Source organism: Erythrolamprus reginae, chromosome 1 (genome assembly GCF_031021105.1).
Source record: "Erythrolamprus reginae isolate rEryReg1 chromosome 1, rEryReg1.hap1, whole genome shotgun sequence".
Lineage (NCBI taxonomy): Eukaryota > Metazoa > Chordata > Lepidosauria > Squamata > Dipsadidae > Erythrolamprus > Erythrolamprus reginae.
This window is the reverse complement of record NC_091950.1, coordinates 411,864,836-411,887,070: the sequence shown is the minus strand read 5'-3', so window position 1 is coordinate 411,887,070 and position 22,235 is coordinate 411,864,836. Positions and strand designations below refer to the sequence as shown.

The following is a 22,235-nucleotide window of genomic DNA, read 5'->3' as shown; positions in this document are numbered from 1 at the left end:
TTCGTAACTCGAACAAAGTTCGTAAGAAGAGGCAAAATTTTGCTGAACCCCGGGTTCGGTTCGGGAGGTTGCTGGGAAGCCCCCCAGGCCGGCTGCGACCTTTTAAAACACCCGTGCCGCTTCGCAGCTGTCTCCCGAAGCCGAACGCGGAAGTTCGGCTTTAGCGTTCGGCTTCAGGAGACAGCTGCGAAGCGGCGCGGGTGTTTTAAAAGGTCGCAGCCGGCCTGGGGGGCTTGCCAGCACCCCCCCGAATCCCGAACCCGGGTTTGGGGGGGGTGCTGGTAAGCCCCTCAGGCCGGCTGTCACCTTTTAAAACAGCCGCGCGGCTTCCCAGCAGTCGCCGAAAGCCGTTTTTTTGCGGGGGGTTTTTTGGTTGCACGGATTAATTGACTTTACATTGTTTCCTATGGGAAACAATGTTTCGTCTTACGAACCTTTCGTCTTACGAACCTTTCGTCTTACAAACCTCCTCCTTGCACCAATTAAGTTCGTATCATGAGGTATTACTGTACATGTACTGCTTTTCATTTCTTGTACAGTGATACCTCGTCTTACAAACGCCTCATCATACAAACTTTTTGAGATACAAACTCGGGGTTTATGGGTTTTTTGCCTCTTCTTACAAACTATTTTCACCTTACAAACCCACCGCTGCCGCTGGGATGCCCCACCTCTGGACTTCCATTGCCAGCGAAGCATCCGTTTTTGCACTGCTGGGATTCCCCTGAGGCTCCCCTCCATGGGAAACCCCACCTCCGGACCTCTGTGTTTTTGTGATGCTGCAGGGGAATCCAAACAGGGGAATCCCAACAGTGCAAAAACGGGCACTTCGCTGGCAACAGAAGTACGGAGGTGGGGTTTCCCAGCGAGGGGAGCCTCAGTGAAATCGCAGCATCACAAAAACACAGAGGTCCGGAGGTGGGGTTTTGAGGACTTCGTTGTTTTTGTGATGCTGCGATTTCACTGATGCTCCCTTCGCTGGGAAGCCCCACCTCCGGACTTCCGTTGCCAGCGAAGCACTCATTTTTGCGATGCTGAGAAACACAGAAGTCCAGAGGTGGGGTTTCCCATGGAGGAGAGCCTCAGGGGAATCCCAGCAGCGGAAAAACTGGTGCTTCGGCTGACAAAAGGGGTGAATTTTGGGCTTGCACGCATTAATCGCTTTTCCATTGATTCCTGTGGGAAACATTGTTTCGCCTTACAAACTTTTCACCTTAAGAACCTCGTCCCGGAACCAATTAAGTTTGTAAGACAAGGTACCACTGTGTTTCAGAATGTTTTGCAGCAGCAGCATGAGCTTATACAAGCATCTTCAGAACATCAAGTCGTGAAAATAGACAGTGTGCAAACCATTTCAAACTCAAACGGTTTTGGATCCAAACACCCCATTTTGATCAAACTTGATCATTTGGAAGTGTTTGGAACTCAAAACAACTCTGTTTTGATCTCAGAGTGCTCCAGAGTAGCAGGAACAGCTTGTACTGTTCTCAAAAAAATGCTGTTTTGCACTCTGAATGGGATCTTCTATAATCTCCCTTTTATGAATGGATTTGCACAGCTCCGCTAATATTAATTACCAGGATTTATATTGCAAAGTAGGTTGGGATAGTCTTCAGCTCTGTTAGTCAGAGCCGAGGAAGCTTCTTGGATGAGAAACAAAATGCCTTCAAAGAAAAAACAAAAGTCCAGTTGCCTCTTGAAAATGCAACCTTGGCGACCTCTCATGACTTGTTTACTTTTATTCAGCGGCAGATACGAAGACATACAGTGGTACCTCAAGATACGAACCCCTCGTCTTACGAACAACTCGTGATACGAACCCGGGGTTCAGAAAAATTTTGCCTCTTCTTACGAACTTTTTTTGAGTTACGAACCAGCGTTCGGAGACTGCTGGGAAGCCGCGCGGCTGTTTTAAAAGGTGACAGCCGGGCGGCGGGGCTTCCCAGAAGCCTCCCGAACGCCGGTTCGTAACTCGAACAAAGTTTGTAAGAAGAGGCAAAATTTTTCTAAACCCCGGGTTCAGTTCGGGAGGTTGCTGGGAAGCCCCCCAGGCCGGCTGCGACCTTTTAAAACAGCCGCGCCGCTTCCCAGCTGTCTCCCGAATCCGAATACGGAAGTTCGGCTTTAGCGTTCGGCTTCAGGAGACAGCTGGGAAGCGGCGCGGCTGTTTTAAAAGGTCGCAGCCGGCCTGGGGGGCTTACCAGCACCCCCCCAAACCCCAAACCCGGGTTCGGGGGGGGTGCTGGGAAGCCCCCCAGGCCGGCTGTCACCTTTTAAAACAGCCGCACCGCTTCCCAGCAGTCGCTGAAAGCCGGTTTTTTGTGGGGGGTTTTTTGGTTTCACAGATTAATTGACTTTACATTGTTTCCTATGGGAAACAATGTTTCGTCTTACGAACCTTTCGTCTTACGAACCTCCTCCTTGCACCAATTAAGTTCGTATCATGAGGTATTACTGTATTTGCATTTAGTGATGTCAGCATGGAGGATCACAACAAGCAGGATGATAGGAATGTGATCTAAACCAGGGGTCCCCAACCATGGGCCACGGACTGGTATCAGGATGTAGCATGCATCCTGGTCTGTGCAAATAAGTGAAGTCCCACCTGTGGGATGCAGACAGCATGGAAAAACCACACCCCTTCCAGTCCGCGGAAAAACCTCTCTCTATGGAACTGGAGCTCAAACGGTTGAGGGCCGAGTTGTCGAAGCGTGGAACTCATTACCGGACTCCATAGTGTCATCCCCAAACCCCCAACACTTTACCCTTAGATTATCTACAGTTGACTTATCCAGATTCCTAAGAGGTCAGTAAGGGGCGAGTACAAGTGCACTAGAGTGCCTTCCGTCCCCTGTCCTATTGCTCTCCTATATCTCCTATACCTTTCTTCTATTCCTATATCTCTTCTTCTATTCTTTCATTGATATGTTCTATTACTATATCTTCTTTTCTATTATTTCATAGATATATCTTACTATTAATATCTCCTCTATAACCTTCATCATGTATTTTACTATGTGTATATAGATATATACCCACCAAAAACCCTCGTTGTGTATTGGACAAAATAAATAAATAATAAATAAATAAATAAATGGTTGCTGGGTGGGCATGGCCATGGTGGGTGTGGCCTTGCCAACATCCTGCACCACTGGGAGGGGCATATTTCACCTTCTCCAGGCTTCAGAGGTTTTCCTCAAGCTTCTGGGCGGGTGGAAACTGCCTCCCTAATCTAAGGGTAAAGTGTTGGGGGTTTGGGGATGACACTATGGAGTCCGGTAATGAGTTCCACGCTTCGACAACTCGGCCCTCAACCGTTTGAGCTCCAGTTCCATAGAGAGAGGTTTTTCCGCGGACTGGAAGGGGTGTGGTTTTTCCATGCTGTCTGCATCCCACAGGTGGGACTTCACTTATTTGCACAGACCAGGATGCATGCTACATCCTGATACCAGTCCGTGGCCCATGGTTGGGGACCCCTGGTTTAGATCACATTCCTATCATCCTGCTTGTTGTGATCCTCCATGCTGACATCACTAAATGCAAATACAGTAATACCTCATGATACGAACTTAATTGGTGCAAGGAGGAGGTTCGTAAGACGAAAGGTTCGTACATTGTTCCCATAGGAAACAATGTAAAGTCAGAGGTTTTTCCAGCCTTTTGGAACTTCTGGGAGGTCTGTTTCCCCTACTTCCTGAGTCTCCATGCAGGTTTTGCACTTTATTTATTTTTATTTATTTATTTTGTCCAATACACAGTACATAGAAGAGAATAGACATGAGGTAATATATATAAAGAAAAACATAAGATAGAGGAGAAGATATATGAAAGGAGGAAAATATATATGATATATGAGATAAAGGAAAGACAATTGGACAAGGGACGAAAGGCACCACCGGTGCACTTATGTACGCCCCTTACTGACCTCTTAGGAACCTGGAGAGGTCAATCGTGGATAGTCTGAGGGAGAAATGTTGGGGGTTAGGGGTTGACACTACTGAGTCCGGTAATGAGTTCCACGCTTCGACAACTCGATTGTTAAAGTCATATTTTTTACAGTCAAGTTTGCAGCAATTAATATTAAGTTTGAATCTGCTGCATGCTCTTGTGTTGTATTAATTCACATCCAAAACGGGACACGTGGCGACTCCTGGGAAGGGGGAGGTGTTTGGGGCCAGCTAGGGGTGGGATTTGAAGGTTCTCCAAACCAGCCATAACATTAGCTACAGGTCCTCCCTAACCTGGGAGAACCCGTAGCAGCCCACCCCTGGGACCACTGCTCTAAATCTTACCCCTTTGCACATCTATATAAAAGACTTGGACTACAACTCCAATAATTGCTATCTGGTCTTTGTATCCTCCCTATAGATATCCAATATTCTTGCGTTTCCCATAACTATAGTTAAGAGGACACCCTCTATGTTTCTCAGCATTTTCCAAATTCCAAGTCAATCCTGCTTTACATTTTTTAGATCAATTGTGACTTCAATTCCCAGAATTCTCCAGCCAGCATGGGAGTTGACTGTCTGGGAATTTCGGGGAGTTGAAGTCCACATGGCTTACAATTGTCAAGCTTGAACATCCCCGATCTAGGTGTTTGTACCTGCTGTAATTTATCAGCAAACACAGTATTACAGACAGACAGACAGACAGACAGACAGACAGACAGACAGACAGACAGACAGACAGACAGACAGCATGTTAGAAATTGTGTGTGCAACACATTTAGAGTGGATGGGGACAATTCAGGAATTAATCAGTTGATTGATGATAAGGAAACCAAAATCTTTCGTGGAGGCCAGGAATAGAAAGGACAAACTTATGCAATTAATTTTTTAAAATAGAAATTTCCTGACAGTTAGAACAATTGATCAGTGGAACAGCTTGCTTCCAAACGTTGTGAGTGCTCCAACACTGGAAGTTTTTAAGAAGATGTTGGATAACCATTTGTCTGAAGTAGTGTAGGGTCTCCTGCCCAAGCAGGGGGTTAGACTAGAAGACCTCCAAGATTAGATTAGATTAGATTTATTGGATTTATATGCTGCCCCTCTCCGCAGACTCGGAGCGGCTCAAACAATAGCAAAAAACAGTACATAGTGACAAATCCAATGCCCACCAATCCAATTACAATTTTAAGTTAAGAAATTCATAAAACAATCCCAATATATATAAAAAACAAGCACACAATCAATCAAACAGCAAACAACATGGGCAAGGGGGAGATGTTTTAGTTCCCCCACGCCTGACGGCAGAGGTGGGTTTTAAGGAGTTTATGAAAGGCAAGGAGGGTGGGGGCAATCCTAATCTCAGGGGAGAGCTGGTTCCAGAGGGTCGGAGCCACCACAGAGAAGGCTCTTCCCTTGGGTCCCGCCAGATGACATTGTTTAGTCGTCAAGGTCCCTTCCAACTCTGTTGTTGTTATTATTATTATTAAATTGCAGCAATAGAAGGCTTGGTGGATATTAGCTGTTGTCCTTGGAGAGGGATTACAGCTCAGCTTCTTCTTGTTTGTCAGTGTTGGGGGGTTTTTGTGTCTCAGATCAGGAAGCGCCAATCAAGCGGAAGCACATCGGAAGACCGCTTTGCCGCTTCGGCCAGAGATTATGTGGAGTCATTGCATCAGAACTCGCGGACACATTTATTGTATGGGAAGAACAATGTGCTGGTTCAGCCGGTAAGTGCTTAGAGACAGAGTAAGATGTAAGTCCTCGCCTTATGACCACAATTGAGCCTGAAATTTCTGTTGTTAAATGAGACCGTTCTTAAATAAATTTTGTGACCTTGTGCAACAGTTCTTAAGAGAATCACTTAAGTAATGTGGTTGTTAAGTGAATCTGGATTCCCCATTGGCTTTACTTGTCAGAAGGTCGCAAAAGAGATTCATAAGACCCCGGGTCACTGCAGCCGTCATAAATGTGAGTCGGTCGCCAAGCGTCTGAATTTTGATTATGTAACCATGGGGGTAGTGCAGTGGTCTTACTTGTGAAAAATTATTCATAATGGTCACTTTTTGTCACATTGTACCTTCGAACTGTCACTAAACGAACTGTTGTAAGATGAGGACTACCTGTCCAGTAGTTTATTTGTTTGTTTATTATTTGTTTGTTTGTTATTTAGTAGATTTGTATGCCACCCCTGTCATTCATTCATTCATTCATTCATTCATTCATTTTCTATGCTGCCCTTCTCGAGGCGACTCAGGGCGGTGTACAACATTATAAATGCAACAATATATAAAGAAATCTAAATTACTTCAAAAAATTATACAAATTACTAAAAAAGTGTTAAAACCGCATTTATTTATTTATTTATTGGATTTGTATGCCGCCCCTCTCCGCAGACTCGGCACGGCTTACAACAATGATAAAAACAGCATGTAGCAATCATTTAAGAAAACAACTAAAAACCCTTATAATAAAACCAAACATACACACAAACATACCATGCATAACGTATAATGGCCTAGGGGGAAGGAATATCTTAACTCCCCCATGCCTGACGGCATAAATGAGTCTTGAGTAGTTTACGAAAGACAGGGAGGGTGGGGGCAGTTCTAATCTCCGGGGAGAGTTGGTTCCAGAGGGCCGGGGCTGCCACAGAGAAGGCTCTTCCCCTGGGGCCCACCAAACGACATTGTTTAGTCGACAGGACCCGGAGAAGGCCAACTCTGTGGGACCTTATCGGTCGTGGGATTTGTGCGGTAGCAGGGGGTTCCGGAGGTAATCTGTTCCCATGCAATGCCATATACAGTCATTCATCCAATTCAATCATTCATAATATTGGCCAGGGACAATCTCATCACTCACGGCCCCCATGCCCGCCGGCAGAAGTGGGTCTTCAGAGCTTTATGAAAGACCAGGAGGGAGGGGGCGGTACGTATCTCCAGAGGGAGTTCGTTCCAGAGGGCCGGGGCCACCACAGAGAAGGCTCTTCCCCTAGGCCCTGCCAGCCAACATTGTCTGGCTGATGGGACTTGAAGAAGGCTGACTCTATGGGACCTAACTGGCCACTGGGATGCATAATGAAGGTAATAGTACAACATACAAGTAATCCTTCACTTACAACCACAGTTGAGATCAGAAACTTTGATAGTATGGTTGTTAAGTGAAGCATCGTGATTGCACCAAATTTTACATATTTTTTTGGCTGCAGCCTTTAAGCAAATCCCTGCAGTCATTAAGCAATGTATCATATTAACATAATGAGCATTGGTGGGGCAGTGGTTAGAGTGCAGTAAAATAGACAAAAAAACATCACAATACAATTAGAAAAAACAAAGTAAATACATATCATATACAATCGACTGCAAACATAATGTCGACTAGTACAAACCATTATAATGAGAGCATATTTCTTTAACAGACTATTATCATTTGTGGTGGACTTGGTGATGATGCAAAAAAAAATTGAGCAAAGATACACAGGTGGTTAGAAAATATGACAAGGAAACATGTAGATTCAAACCTAAACTGTTTTTATTAGGTAAAGACAATGTCGGCTGGCGGGACCTAGGGGAAGAGCCTTCTCTGTGGGGGGCCCAGTCTTCTGGAATCAGCTCCCCCTGGAGATTCACACTGCCCCCACCTTCCTTGCCTTCCTAAAGAGCCTAAAAATTCATCTTTGTCACCAGGCCTGTGGTTACTAGATCTTCCCTCTGACCAACGAATGTTTATAGTACGATTGTTGAATGAATGGTAATGGAAGTTTTTAAAGTAGATTTTTATGGATTGTTTTTATGTATTAATTGGATTGATTTTACTATTGTCTCTTTATATATGTTGTGAGCCGCCCTGAGTCCTTGGAGAGGGGCGGCATACAAATTCAATTAAATAAAAATAATAAAATAATAATAATAATAATAATAATAATAATAATAATAATAATAATATCAAAAAACCTAGGTAAGATATTACAAGTCTTTTTCTGCCATGAGTCTTCTATGTTTCTATGTAGAATATTATTAAACATGGAATTTATTTTACCAATGGCTGGAAAAAGGGGGAAGATTAAGAATGTAATTTTTATTGTTAAGTAAATTAAATACCCACACAACATGATGTTTATTAAGCACTAAGAAATGTATTGAATAGAAAATCAATAAAATAATTTTTTTAAAATTGTGTTATTAACAACTGGAACGATTCACTTATCAACTACGGCAAGAAAGGTCATAAAATTGGTCAAAATTAATTCATCACATGTCTTGCTCAGTCAATGAAATTTTGGGCTCAATTTTTGTAGTAAGTCAAGGACTACCTGACCTTCAGCAAATGTCCAATATTTCTGTCTTGTTTTTCTTCTTATCACTATTGGCGTCACAGAAAGACGACATGGAGGCAATTCCAGGATATCTGTCACTTCATCAGTCTTCTGATACTTTAACTCTGAAATGGACACCAAATCAACTCATGAATGGCAACTTGGGGGATTCAGAACTGGAGAAAAGGTAATGCTTGCAGTGAAAGATTAAAGCGAAAGATTAAAGTTAGCAAGGAAAAAAGACACTTAGCGATAGCAAAAGACACATAGCGCATTTGCTCCTCGCAAATTATCGTCAAAAAAGCTTGTAGAGTTGTTAACCTGCTCCTACGCAGCTTCTGCTCAGGCAATCTCACGCTACTCACAAGAGCCTACAAAACTTTTGCCAGACCCATCCTAGACTACTGCTCATCTGTCTGGAACCCATACCACATCTCAGACATCAACACCCTTGAAAATGTCCAAAGATATTTCACCAGAAGAGCCCTTCACTCCTCCACTCGAAACAGAATATCCTACGAAAATAGACTAACAATCCTGGGCCTAGAAAGCCTAGAACTACGGCGCCTAAAACACGATTTGAGTATTGCCCACAAGATCATATGCTGCAACGTCCTACCGGTCAATGACTACTTTAGCTTCAACTGCAACAACACAAGAGCACGCAACAGATTCAAACTTAATACGAACCGCTCCAAACTTGACTGTAAAAAATATGATTTCAACCATCGAGTTATCGAAGCGTGGCACTCATTGCCAGACTCAATTGTGTCAACCCCTAACCCCCAACATTTCTCCCTTAGACTCTCCACGATTGACCTCTCCAGGTTCCTAAGAGGCTAATGAGGGGCGTACATAAGTGCACTGGTGTGCCTTTTGGCCCCTGTCCAATTGTCTTTCCTTTCTCTCACTTATCATATATATTCTCTTTCTTTCATATATCCTCTCCTCTAAGTTCACTTTTACCCTTATATATGTTACTACATGTCTATTTTTCTTCCTATGTATTTGTGTATTGGACAAATGAATAAATAAAATAAATAAAATAAATTCCAAATTATTTTCAGCAAAGTATCCTCGTTAAATTCTAAATTGCTCAAAACCAACAGTGTAGGAAGAAAGCTGTGTTAATCTATTGTAGCAAAAAACCAGGAGTCTGCTAGAATCGGTTTCTCATTCCCAAATTTTATTCAAAGCCACAAACCTTTGCAAAGTGTGGCTTGGTCCATCAGATGCAAATGTTTCTCAGCCTTGGCATCTTTAAAAAGGGCTGTGAAAATATTTACAGACTCCTCACATCCTGCTGGACACATACTGTTTTAACTCCTACCCTCAAAACGACACTATAGAGCAGTGCACACCCGAATAACTAGACATAACATTGAACAGTGCAGTCAGGCGGTAGGGAAAGCAAGTAGGATGCTTGGCTGCATAGCTAGAGGTATAACAAGCAGGAAGAGGGAGATTATGATCCCACTTTATAGAGCGCTGGTGAGACCACATTTGGAGTACAGTGATCCCCCGCTCGTTGCGAGGGTTCCGTTCCAGGACCCCCCGCAACGAGCGGGTTTTCGCGAAGTAGCGCTGCGGAAGTAAAAACACCATCTGCGCATGTGCAGATGGTGTTTTTACTCCCACAGCGCTAGCGAGGAGCCGAAGATTGGGGGCGGCGCGGCTGTTTGCCGCCGGCATGGAGGGCTTCCTAGCAGCCCCCCAAACCCGGGTTGGGGGTCCGGGGGGCGCTGGCTCTCGGCACTTTCGAGCTGAGTCCGGGAGCGAATTCGCTCCCGAACTCAGCTCAAAAGCGCCGATAGCAAGCGGCAAGGAACGGCTTGTCCACGCCGTTCATTCTCGCCGCTTTCAAGCTGAATCCGGGAGCAAATTCGCTCCCGGACTCAGCTCGAAAGCGCCGAGAACGAACGGCAAGGAACGGCTTTTCCACGCCGTTCATTCTCGCCGCTTTCGAGCTGAATCCGGGAGCAAATTCGCTCCCGGACTCAGCTCGAAAGCGCCGAGAACGAACGGCAAGGAACGGCTTTTCCACGCCGTTCATTCTCGCCGCTTTCGAGCTGAATCCGGGAGCAAATTCGCTCCCGGACTCAGCTCGAAAGCGCCGAGAACGAAAGGCAAGGAACGGCTTTTCCACGCCGTTCATTCTCGCCGCTTTCGAGCTGAATCCGGGAGCAAATTCGCTCCCGGACTCAGCTCGAAAGCGCCGAGAACGAAAGGCAAGGAACGGCTTTTCCACGCCGTTCATTCTCGCCGCTTTCGAGCTGAATCCGGGAGCAAATTCGCTCCCGGACTCAGCTCGAAAGCGCCGAGAACGAACGGCAAGGAACGGCTTTTCCACGCCGTTCATTCTCGCCGCTTTTGAGCTGAATCCGGGAGCAAATTCGCTCCCGGACTCAGCTCGAAAGCGCCGAGAACGAAAGGCAAGGAACGGCTTTTCCACGCCGTTCATTCTCACCGCTTTCGAGCTGAATCCGGGAGCAAATTCGCTCCCGGACTCAGCTCGAAAGCGCCGAGAATGAACGGCAAGGAACGGCTTTTCCACGCCGTTCATTCTCGCCGCTTTTGAGCTGAATCCGGGAGCAAATTCGCTCCCGGACTCAGCTCGAAAGCGCCGAGAACGAAAGGCAAGGAACGGCTTTTCCACGCCGTTCATTCTCGCCGCTTTCGAGCTGAATCCGGGAGCAAATTCGCTCCCGGACTCAGCTCGAAAGCGCCGAGAATGAACGGCGTGGGCGGGCGAAGGGCGGGCGGCAGCGAGGAGTTTGCGTGGGCGGTGGGGAAACTCCTCGCTGACGCCAGCAAGAGGGGGAAGACTCAGGGAAGCCGCCCAGCAGCTGATCTCCCGGTTGCCATCTACGCATGCGTGCCCACGGGCACGCATGCGTAGATGGTATTTTGACTTCCGGGTTGAAAAATAGCGAAGTACCCTGTTCGCAATGGTTGGGGACGCAATAAACGGGGGATCACTGTACTGTGTTCAATTCTGGAGACCTCACCTACAAAAAGATATTGACAAAATTGAACGGGTCCAAAGACAGGCTACAACAATGGTGGAAGGTCTTAAGCATAAAACGTATCAGGAAAGACTTAATGAACTCAATCTGTATAGTCTGGAGGACAGAAGGAAAAGGGGGGACATGATCGAAACATTTAAATATGTTAAAGGGTTAAATAAGGTCCATGAGGGAAGTGTTTTTAATAAGAAAGTGAACACAAGAACAAGGGGACACAATCTGAGGTTAGTTGGGGGAAAGATCAAAAGCAACATGAGAAAATATTATTTTACTGAAAGAGTAGTAGATCCTTGGAACAAACTTCCAGCAGACGTGGTTGGTAAATCCACAGTAACTGAATTTAAACATGCCTGGGATAAACATAGATCCATCCTAAGATAAAACACAGGAAATAGTATAAGGGCAGACTAGATGGACCATGAGGTCTTTTTCTGCTGTCAGTCTTCTATGTTTCTATAAGAACAGTTTTTTCCTGAACGCCATCACTCTGCTAAACAAATAATTCCATCAACACTGTCAAACTATTTACTAAGTCTGCACTATTAATCTTCTCATCGTTGCCATCACCCGTCTCCTCCCACTCCCATGACTGTAACTTTGTTGCTTGTATCTTTGCAATTTATATTGATTGGTTCCTAATATGATTTGATTGCTTATTTGTACCCGGAGTATCATTAAGTCTTGTACTTTATGATTCTTGACGAACTTATATTTTCTTTTATGTACACAAAGAGCATATGCACCAAAGACAAATTCCTTGTGTGTCCATTCACACTTGGCCAATAAAATTCTATTCTATTCTATTCTATCCCATCCCATCTCACCCCACCCCAACCAATCCCATCCTAAATATGCCCATGTTACTCCAACACTCCGCAGTCTGCATTGGTTGCCGATCGGTTTCCGGTCACAATTCAAAGTGTTAGTTATGACCTATAAAGCCCTTCATGGCATCGGACCAGAATATCTCCAGGACCGCCTTCTGCCGCACGAATCCCAGCGACCAGTTAGGTCCCACAGAGTTGGCCTTCTCCGGGTCCTGTAGACGAAACAATGTCGTCTGGCGGGACCCAGGGGAAGAGCCTTCTCTGTGGCGGTCCCGACTCTCTGGAACCAACTCCCCCCAGATATCAGAGTTGCTCCCACCCTCCTTGCCTTTCGGAAGCTCCTTAAAACCCACCTCTGTCGTCAGGCATGGGGGAATTGAAATTTTCCCTTCCCCCCTAGGCTTATAGAATTTATACATGGTATGTTTGTACGTATGATTGGTTCTTTAAATTGGGGGTTTTTAGATTATTTTTAATATTAGATTTGTTTACATTGTCTTTTTTATTGTTGTTAGCCGCCACGAGTCTTCGGAGAGGGGCGGCATACAAATCTAATAAATGAATGAATGAATGAATGAATGAATGAATGAATGAATGAATGCATCCCATCCCATCCTATTCTATTCTATTCTATTCTATTCTACTATTTTGTTCTGCCCTGCCCTATGTTTGGACTTCAATTCCCCAGCTGGGGTATTCTGGGAGTTGAAGTTCAACCATCTTAAAGTTGCTGACAAACATTGGACTAGACTGTCTTAGGATTTAAAGTAGGATGATGCCAGGGGAACAGGAAGAGGAAGTGAAAACAAATTGGTGATAGAAATACAAGTTACAGGTCACCCAGATTGCAAGAATTTTATCAAATAATAATTTGTCATGTGTTAAAACTCATTGTGTTGCAAGACCTCTTGGGTAAATTATGACTGGCTGTAAGCGGAGGGCATACACCCATCTAGTATCTGATTTTTTTTCATATAAACAATGTTTTATTTCAATGACTAGATGGATTAAGGGCTGCCTTCGTAGTTGTTGTCACTGAATATGATTCCATGGTCCAGTGATTGTGTTTAGTACCTTAAAGTCTAGTTTTCTATGAACAAATCCAAATGACAGCTTTTGTGATTGATGGTTGCCTTGCCTCTATTTAAACCCCTGACGCAGTGTTTCCCAACCTTGGCAACTTGAAGGTATCTGGACTTCAACTCCCAGAATTCCACAGCCAGCATCCGCTGGATGTGGAATTCTGGGAGTTGAAGTCCAAATATCTTCAAGTTGCCAAGGTTGGGAAACACTGCCCTAAGGGATGGGAAGTCCACCTTTCTCTTTTCAACTGTTGTCACACTTCAGTGTCGTTTTGATCTCTGCCTTCCATTGAGGACCTGTATACTGCACGAGTCAAAAAGAGGGCGGGGAAAATATTTACTGACCCCTCACATCCTGGACACAAATTGTTTCAACTCCTACCCTCAAAACGTCGCTACAGAGCACTGCACACCAAGACAACTAGACACAAGAACAGTTTTTTTCCGAACGGCATCACTCTACTAAACAAATAATTCCCTCAACACTGTCAGACTTTCTACTAAATCTGCACTTCTATTCTACTAGTTTTTCTCATCATTCCGATTACCCATTTCCTCCCATGTTGACTGTATGACTGTAACTTGTTGCTTGTATCCTAAGATTTTTATTAATATTGCTTCTTCATTGCTTATTTTATTTTATTTTATTTATTTATTTTGTCCAATACACAATGAGGGTTTTAGTGGGTATATATCCATATACACATAGTAAAATACATGATGAAGATTATAGAGGAGATACTCATAGTAAAATATATCTAAGAAATAATAGAAAAGAAGATATAGGAATAGAATATATCAATGAAAGAATACAAGAAGAGAGGACAATTATTAAGTGTTGTACTTAATGACAATCATTAAGTGTTGTACCATATGATTCTTGACAAATGTATATTTTATTTTATGTACGCTGAGAGCATATGCACCAAGACAAATTCCTTGTGTGTCCAATCACACTTGGCCAATAAAATTCTATTCTATTCTATTCTATTCTATTCAGCATCTACTGGGACTACGCCTTGATAGTACCGTTCAGCCAAATTGTCTGCATCCACTGCCATCAACAACGTAAGTCTTCCTATTTAATGGGTTTTAAACACCTACAACCGATGTTCCCCGATTGCTTATTTGACCCCTATGACAATCATTAAGTGTTGTAACTTATGATTCTTGACCAATGTACGTTTTCTTTTATGTGCACTGAGAGCATATGCACCAAAGGCAAATTCCCCGTGTGTCCAATCACACTAAAGAAATCTATTCAAACAGAAGTTAGTGATTTAAGAGAGCATTTTTTTCTCAGTAACTGAAGAAATCTGTCTTAAAATCAGCAATCATGTTACTTTGTTAATGAATTGCACCAATTTCATGCGGTTGATACTTTAACTTTATATGCATCAACTTTACTGGAGTGCTGTCAGAAAAGGAATTTGAAGTGGTTGGAGAATTTTGTTGAAGAGATCCAGAAATTAGGATGATTAATATGTTAAATAAAAGAAGCTAGTTATTGCTGAAACAAAATGCCATCCTAAATGAAGATCTAGTAGTGTTTGTGGGTGGGTGTGTGGGGTATATACTGCTCAAAAAAAATAAAGGGAACACTTAAAACAATATAACTCCAAGTAAATCAAACTTCTGTGAAATCTTATGGGACCGCCTTCTGCCGCACAAATCCCAGCGGCCAATTAGGTCCCACAGAGTTGGCCTTCTCCAGGTCCCGTCGACCAAACAATGTCATCTGGCAGGACCTAGGGGAAGAGCCTTCTCTGGGGCAGCTCCGGCCCTCTGGAATCAGCTCCCTCCAGAGATTCGTACTTCCCCCACCCTCCTCACCTTCCGCAAGACACTTAAGACCCATCTATGTCGCCAGGCATGGGGCAGCTAGACCATGTCCCCTTCTTCTCTGACTGTTAAATGTTATGTATGGATGTGATTGAGTAGACTGACTTTTATATAATGGGAATTTAGTTAGTGGTTTTTTAACTATTAGATTTGTATACATATTGTTTGTATTTCATGTTGTGAGCTGCTTCGGGTCCTCGGAGAGGGGCGGCATACAAGTCTAATAAATTGAATTGAAATCGAACTGTCCACTTAATTGACAATCAATTTCACATTATGTCAGCCCATTCAACTTTGTACAGAACAAAGTATTCAATGGGAATATTTCATTCATTCAGATCTAGGACGTGCTCTTTGAGTGTTCCCTTTATTTTTTTTTTAGCAGTGTATTTTTCATAGGCTGCAAGTTTATCACTGCAGCTCTCTGTCTCTCTTCCCTGCCTCCATACAAAAGAAATTGTCTGCTTACTTGGGGTAGTGGAGGCTAAAACATATGAAGAACGGTTACTTAGGCATGGCTGGTCTAGTGAAGAGAAGGACCAGAACATAGCAGTGTTCCAATATTTGAGGGTTTGCCACAGAGAGGAGGGGGACAACCTATTCTCCAAAGCACCTGAAGGCCAGACAAGGAATAATGGATGGAAACTGAACAAAGAGAGATTCAACCTGGAAATAAGGAGGAACTTTCTGACAGTGAGAAGAATCAACCAAGGGAACAGCTTGCCTTCAGAAGTTGTGGACACTTCATCACTCGAGGCTTTCAAGAGGCCTCTGATACTATGACTCTTTGAAATTGATGTCCAAGGCATTCCTAAGTAATTTCTGCATCCTGCACTTTTGGTCCTGCTTAATTTCAACAAGGGGTGGTGTTTTAGGATTGCGGTTCTATATTGCCTTTTTTTGTGTGTAAACCAATAGCAAGGAACTTTTATCCCTGCAGCTGACCAAGGTGGGACTTTGGTGCTGGTGAGCCAGGATGGTATCCAGAGGCCCCCACTCCATTTTCCACCTGGTGGACATCTCCTGGCCTTCCTTTCTTGCCTTGAGAATGGCCTCCTGCCCCGGGGACAGCTGGAGCCTCCATTGTGGTCTCAACAGGGAAAGGTAAGGCTAGAGACTCCAACTCTCTTTGCTTTGCTTCAGCCTTCTCTAACGTGCTACTGCCTCTAATTTACAGGTACAGTAATACCTCGTCTTACGAACCTAATTGGTTCCGGAAGTAGGTTCGTAAGGCGAAAAGTTCATAAGACGAAACATTGTTTCCCATAGGAAACAATGTAAAAGCAATTAATGCGTGCAAAAAGAAAAAAAAATCACAAAATGGCGCTCCGCCGGGCGCCACCGCCCGGCTGTCACCTTTTAAAACAGCCGGGGGGCTTCTCGGCGTTCTCCCGAACCCAAACCCGAACTTTTCGGGTTCGGGTTTGGGAGGCCGCCGAGAAGCGCCGCCACCCAGCTGTCACCTTCTGAAACAGCCGGGGGGCTTCTCGGCATTCTCCCGAACGCCAAATCCAGAAGTTTGGGTTTCGGTTCGGGTTCCGGAGGCCGCCAAGAAGTGCTGCCCCCCAGTTGTCACCTTCTGAAACAGCCGGGGGGCTTCTCGGCGTTCTCCCGAACGCCAAATCTGGAAGTTCGGGTTCGGGTTCCGGAGGCCGCGGAGAAGCGCCACCGTCCGGCTGTCACCTTCTGAAACAGCTGGGCGCTGTTTCAGAAGGTGACAACCTGGCGGCGGCGCTTTTCGGCGGCCTCCTGAACCTGAAAAGTTCGGGTTCGGGTTTGTGAGAACGCTGAGAAGCCCCCTGGCTGTTTTAAAAGGTGACAGCTGGGCGGCGGTGCCCAGCAGAGCACCATTTCGTGATCTGCGGTGGGTTCGTAAGCCGAAAAAAGTTTGTAAGAAGAGGCAAAAAATTTCCGAACCCCAGGTTCATATCACGAGGGGTTCGTATCACGAGGGGTTCGTATCACGAGGTACCACTGTAGTCCTTGTTAAACATGGATTATTTCTGTATGAGAAGCATTGAAGGGTATCAAGTTCTAGAATAGGGGTGTCCAACCTTGGCGTGTTTAGGACTGTGGGCCTGTGGACTTCCTGGCTGGTTGGAGAATTCTGGGAGTTGAAGTCCAGAGGTTTTAAAGTTGTCATGGTTGGGAGTTTGTCAAGATTAAGTTGTTTTAGAGCAACTTAACGATTCCCTTCCTAATTGGCTCCGATGATGACATTAGAAATTCCAAAACTTGAAATCTGGCAATGAAGTGATTTCATGCCCACAGAAGCTGTTAAGTGAACTGTTAATTGGTGGATTCCTGGCCCAGAAAAAACATAGAAAAATGGGATTTTAATTTTAAATTAGAGATAAAACCTGAGGAATGGCAACTATTATAGAGTAGGAATTATAAACTGACTTTAGCAACATCTTATAAGGAAAATTGGATTAAAATGTTTTACAGATGGCATGCCACTCCCGCCAAGTTAGCAAAGAAAGATAAAAAGCTATCGTCCACCTGCTGGAAATGTAAAAAAAAGAATACGGAACGTATTTCCACATGGTGGGAATGTGAAAAATCTCAAACCTACTGGAAAAGAGTAGGAAACTGGCTCGATTAAATTTTAGATGTTAATTTGAATAAAACCCCAGAATGTTTTCTTTTAGGAATCCTACAGCTACACCTCAATAAAAATCACATATATTTGATAATTCATATTACAACTGCAGCTAGAATAGCTTTCGCTCAAATGTGGAAAAACAAAGAAATACCACAGGAGGAGCTAATACTGGAGAAAATTACACAGTGTGTAGAAATGGTTAAATTAACATTAGAATTAAGAAATAATAAGGAATCTCAATTCTATAATTGCTGGGATCTATTTTACCATTGCCTTGAAAAAAAAATATACCCACCCTCCAAAAAATCTTAAACCTTTAACTATGCAAAAGAAACTTACCTGGTGCAAGTCTGTTATATATAGAAGATAAAGTTATGTGTAATAATTAAGACTATTACCGTACTTGGTTTTTGGTGGGGGGTTTTAGGTTTTTTTTCTTGTATTTTTTATTAATTAATAAGTATTTCAGATTATTAACTTATCTACAATGGGCTATAGAGAATACAGACCTGTTATGCACTCGCCCACTTCTATAATAATAATTATTATTATTATTATTATTATTATTATTATTATTATTATTATTATTTATTAGATTTGTATGCCTCCCCTCTCCGAAGAGGGGTGGTATATTATGTTTTTAATTCTATTTGTTTGTACCGTTTTTGTATTGTCATTATGTATTTATATATGTAAATAAAATTTATTAATCTATTTATTTTTTTAAAAAGTCTGGTACCGCTTGATGGGGCTTGGGAGGGGTTTTCCCATGTGCTCAGACCCAAGGTCTTATCTGGTTCAGGTAGCTTTTTTTTTTTTTTTTTTCTTAACAACCTGGCCTTAACAACTTGGCTTTTTCTTAACAATCTCCCAAGAGATCTTTTAGATCAAGGGTTTCCAGCTTTGGCAACTTTAAGGCTTGTAGACTTCGACTCCCAGAATTCCACAGCCAGCAAAACCTCACCTACAAAAAGATATTGACAAAATTGAACGGGTCCAAAGACGGGCTACAAGAATGGTGGAAGGTCTTCAGCATAAAACGTATCAGGAAAGACTTAATGAACTCAATCTGTATAGTCTGGAGGACAGAAGGAAAAGGGGGGACATGATCGAAACATTTAAATATGTTAAAGGGTTAAATAAGGTTCAGGGGGGAAGTGTTTTTTAATAGGAAAGTGAACACAAGAAACAAGGGGACACAATCTGAAGTTAGTTGCGGGAAAGATCAAAAGCAACATGAGAAAATATTATTTTACTGAAAGAGTAGTAGATCCTTGGAACTAACTTCCAGCAGACGTGGTTGGTAAATCCACAGTAACTGAATTTAAACATGTCTGGGATAAACATATATCCATCCTAAGATAAAATACGGAAAATAGTGTAAGGGCAGACTAGATGGACCATGAGGTCTTTTTCTGCGGTTAGACTTCTATGTTTCTATGTTGAGGAACTCTGGGAGTTGAAGTCCTATGCCAGACCCAAAACCTATGCCAGACCCATTCTCGAATACAGCTCATCTGTCTGGAACCCACACCACATCTCAGACATCAACACTCTCGAAAACGTCCAAAGGTACTTCACCAGAAGAGCCCTTCACTCCTCCACTCGCAACAGAATACCTTACGAAAATAGACTAACTATCCTGGATCTTGAAAGCTTAGAAGTGCGACGCCTAAAACACAATCTAAGTATTGCCCACAAGATCATATGCTGCAACGTCCTTCCGGTCAATGACTACTTCAGCTTCAACAGCAACAACACAAGAGCACGCAACAGATTCAAACTTAACATCAACCTCTCCAAACTTGACTGTAAAAAATATGACTTTAACAATCGAGTTGTCGAAGCGTGGAACTCATTGCCAGACTCAGTGGTGTCAGCCCCCAGCCCCAAACATTTCTCCCTAAGACTCTCCACGATTGACCTCTCCAAGTTCCTAAGAGGCCAGTAAGGGGCGTACATAAGTGCACTGATGTGCCTATCTTCCCCTGTCCAATCTTCTTTCCTTATCTCATATCTCATACATTTTCTCTCCTTTCCTCCAACCTCTCTTCTCTCTTACTTTCTATCATTATATATATTACTTATTGTATATTCTCCTTCATATGTATTGTATATTGGACAAAGAATAAATAAAATAAAAAAATAAAAGTCCACAAGTCTTAAAGTTTAGACAACAGTCCTGGCTTTTGAGCCTCTCTACTTACCTGCCTGCTTCATTATTTAGGTACAGCAGCTTCAGCCTCCTCTCACACCACCTTGTCTTGCAGGGCAAAATTTTTCCAAAGCTCCGGAAACGGAACAGCCACAACCGGTCGATGGACATGGAAGAAATGCCATCGGTCATGGAGACGGCTACTGATTACGTCTTCAGGATCATTTACCCAGGCCACAGGCACGAGAACAGTAAGGATTTCTACTCTTCTGGTTTCACGGATTGTGTGAGAAAGGCGTCGGGCAGGCTTGCAATCCTGGCATTTCATCCAAACAGATTCTTGAACGGAATTCCAGGTAGTCCTCAACTTACCACCAAAATTGAGCCCAATTTTTTTTTCCGTTGAAAAGTGAGTTTTGCCCCATGTTACGAGCTTTCTTGCCACAGTTGTTAAGTGAACCACTGCAGTCAGGCAGGGGTTGCCACTCCTGTTGCCACCGATGCACTTTATACGCAGTTTCAAATGCACGTGTGCATCCCTGCGAAAGTTTGCTTTGTACGAACCCGATACTGATTGCATTGGTTAAATCAATTTTTGAAATGAATCCGGCCAGTTGCCAAATACAGTAGTCCTTGACTTATGACCAACATTAAGCCCAACATTTTTGCTCTCCAGAACAGGAGCAGAAGTAAATAATAATAATTAATAATAAATTTCCTGTAGGTGGTCGAAACCCAACTCTTTTGTGGGAAATTATATAAGATTGTTGCAGTTTTGATGTCGAGGTTGCTAAACCCGAATGGGAAACCTACAATCTTGTGAGAATTTAACTCTGGCATCCTTTGTGGCACCAACGTGTTCCCACTCCTGTTGCTACCCCATAATTAAGTTCTGGGATCAAACAGCTTTATAAACTATATTGTTGCTGTTGCTCTGGTTAACCAAAACGGAGATTAAAATCAAATTTGTCTGTGTTTGAATGATCCAGCAAAAATAAATGAAAAGACAGCCAAACCTCTAGTTTTTTTCTCATAGCTTTGCGCCAAGAAGAAATGCATAAAGTTGGGAGTTGTGTAATTTATTCTTCTTGTACTGAATTATGGGGTGGTTTTTTTTACTATCACATCAAAATCAGCTGCCCTGTTTCTTCAGAAATTTATTTATTTATTTATTCATTCATTCATTTGATTTTTATGCCGCCTTTCTCCTTAGATTCAGGGCAACTTACAACATGTTAGCAATAACACTATTTTAACAGAGCCAGCCTATTGCCCCCACAATCCGGGTCCTCATTTTACCCACCTCGGAAGGATGGAAGGCTGAGTCAACCTTGAGCCGGTGATGAGATTTGAACCGCTGACCTTCAGATCTACAAGTCAGCTTCAGTGGCCTGCAGTACAGCACTCTACTCTACATCCTCTGATAATAAGCCCAATCAGGCTCTTGAGTGCATGGCAAACAAGGCAAAGTGCTTAATTCAGGGTTCAAAAAAAATATAAAACAGGGTGTTATTTTCGGAGAAACGCAGGGTACGCGAGTCTTACTTTACTAGGCCACAGGGACTGGCTGCTGACATAATTCTATGGGGTTTGGAAGAAATGTTTATGTCTTCTGTGTAATGCAAGATGTCTAACTCCAGATGGATCAGATCTAGAAGAAGAATCGTGTTTCAGATCCATTCTAGTTTATCTGTTCTCGGTTATTGGAATTCTAGAGATTTTTCAGCCTAAAATACTTCACGTTTAACCAGGTACAGTGGTACCTCTACTTACGAACTTAATTCGTTCCGCGACCAGGTTTTTAAGTAGAAAAGTTTCTAAGAAGAAGCAATTTTTCCCATAGGAATCAATGTAAAAGCAAATAATGTGTGCGATTGGGGAAACCACAGGGAGGGTGGAGGCCCTGTTTCCTCCCAGGAGATTCCTAGAGAGGTCCCACAGAGGCTTCTCCCCTCCTTTTCCAGCCCTGTTACCTCCCAGGAGATTCCTAGAGAGGTCCCACGGAGGCTTCACCCCACCTTTTCTGGCCCTGTTTCCTCCCAGGAGATTCCTAGAAAGGCCCCACGGAGGCTTCTCCCTGCCTTTTCCGGTTACAGTTTCGGAGGTTCGGGTTTGTAAGTAGAAAGTGGTTCTTGAGAAGAGGTAAAAAAATCTTGAACACACGGTTCTTATCTAGAAAAGTTCATAAGTAGAGGCGGCCTTAGGTAGAGGTGCCACTGTATATCCTTATGAATATAATTGAGCCCCACAATTATGGTCATAAGTCGTGACGTTCATAAAGTGGGTCACTACATAACCAGACCTTGATTTTACAACCCTCCTTTTCAATACTGGTTGCTAAAGGAAAGTGCCAAGACATTATGGAAACCCATTGTGCAAGACGGGTCCGTTTTTGACAGAAACTGGATGTAAACACTGTTTTCTGACAAAAATGCCATA

General features: G+C 43.4%; 1 protein-coding gene across 3 annotated transcripts in view; it reads left to right on the top strand.

Annotated features, from left to right (window-relative positions):
* The window catches only part of SGSM2 (small G protein signaling modulator 2), a 206,894-nt gene that overhangs the window by 133,673 nt on the left and 50,986 nt on the right, over window positions 1-22,235 (top strand). For all 3 annotated transcript variants that reach the window (XM_070735246.1, XM_070735243.1, XM_070735245.1), the window contains exons 7-11: window positions 5,540-5,674; window positions 8,322-8,446; window positions 14,195-14,262; window positions 15,977-16,140; window positions 19,912-20,047. In XM_070735246.1, coding sequence (XP_070591347.1) covers window positions 5,540-5,674; window positions 8,322-8,446; window positions 14,195-14,262; window positions 15,977-16,140; window positions 19,912-20,047 — 628 coding nt within the window. The remainder of the gene's footprint in view (window positions 1-5,539; window positions 5,675-8,321; window positions 8,447-14,194; window positions 14,263-15,976; window positions 16,141-19,911; window positions 20,048-22,235) is intronic.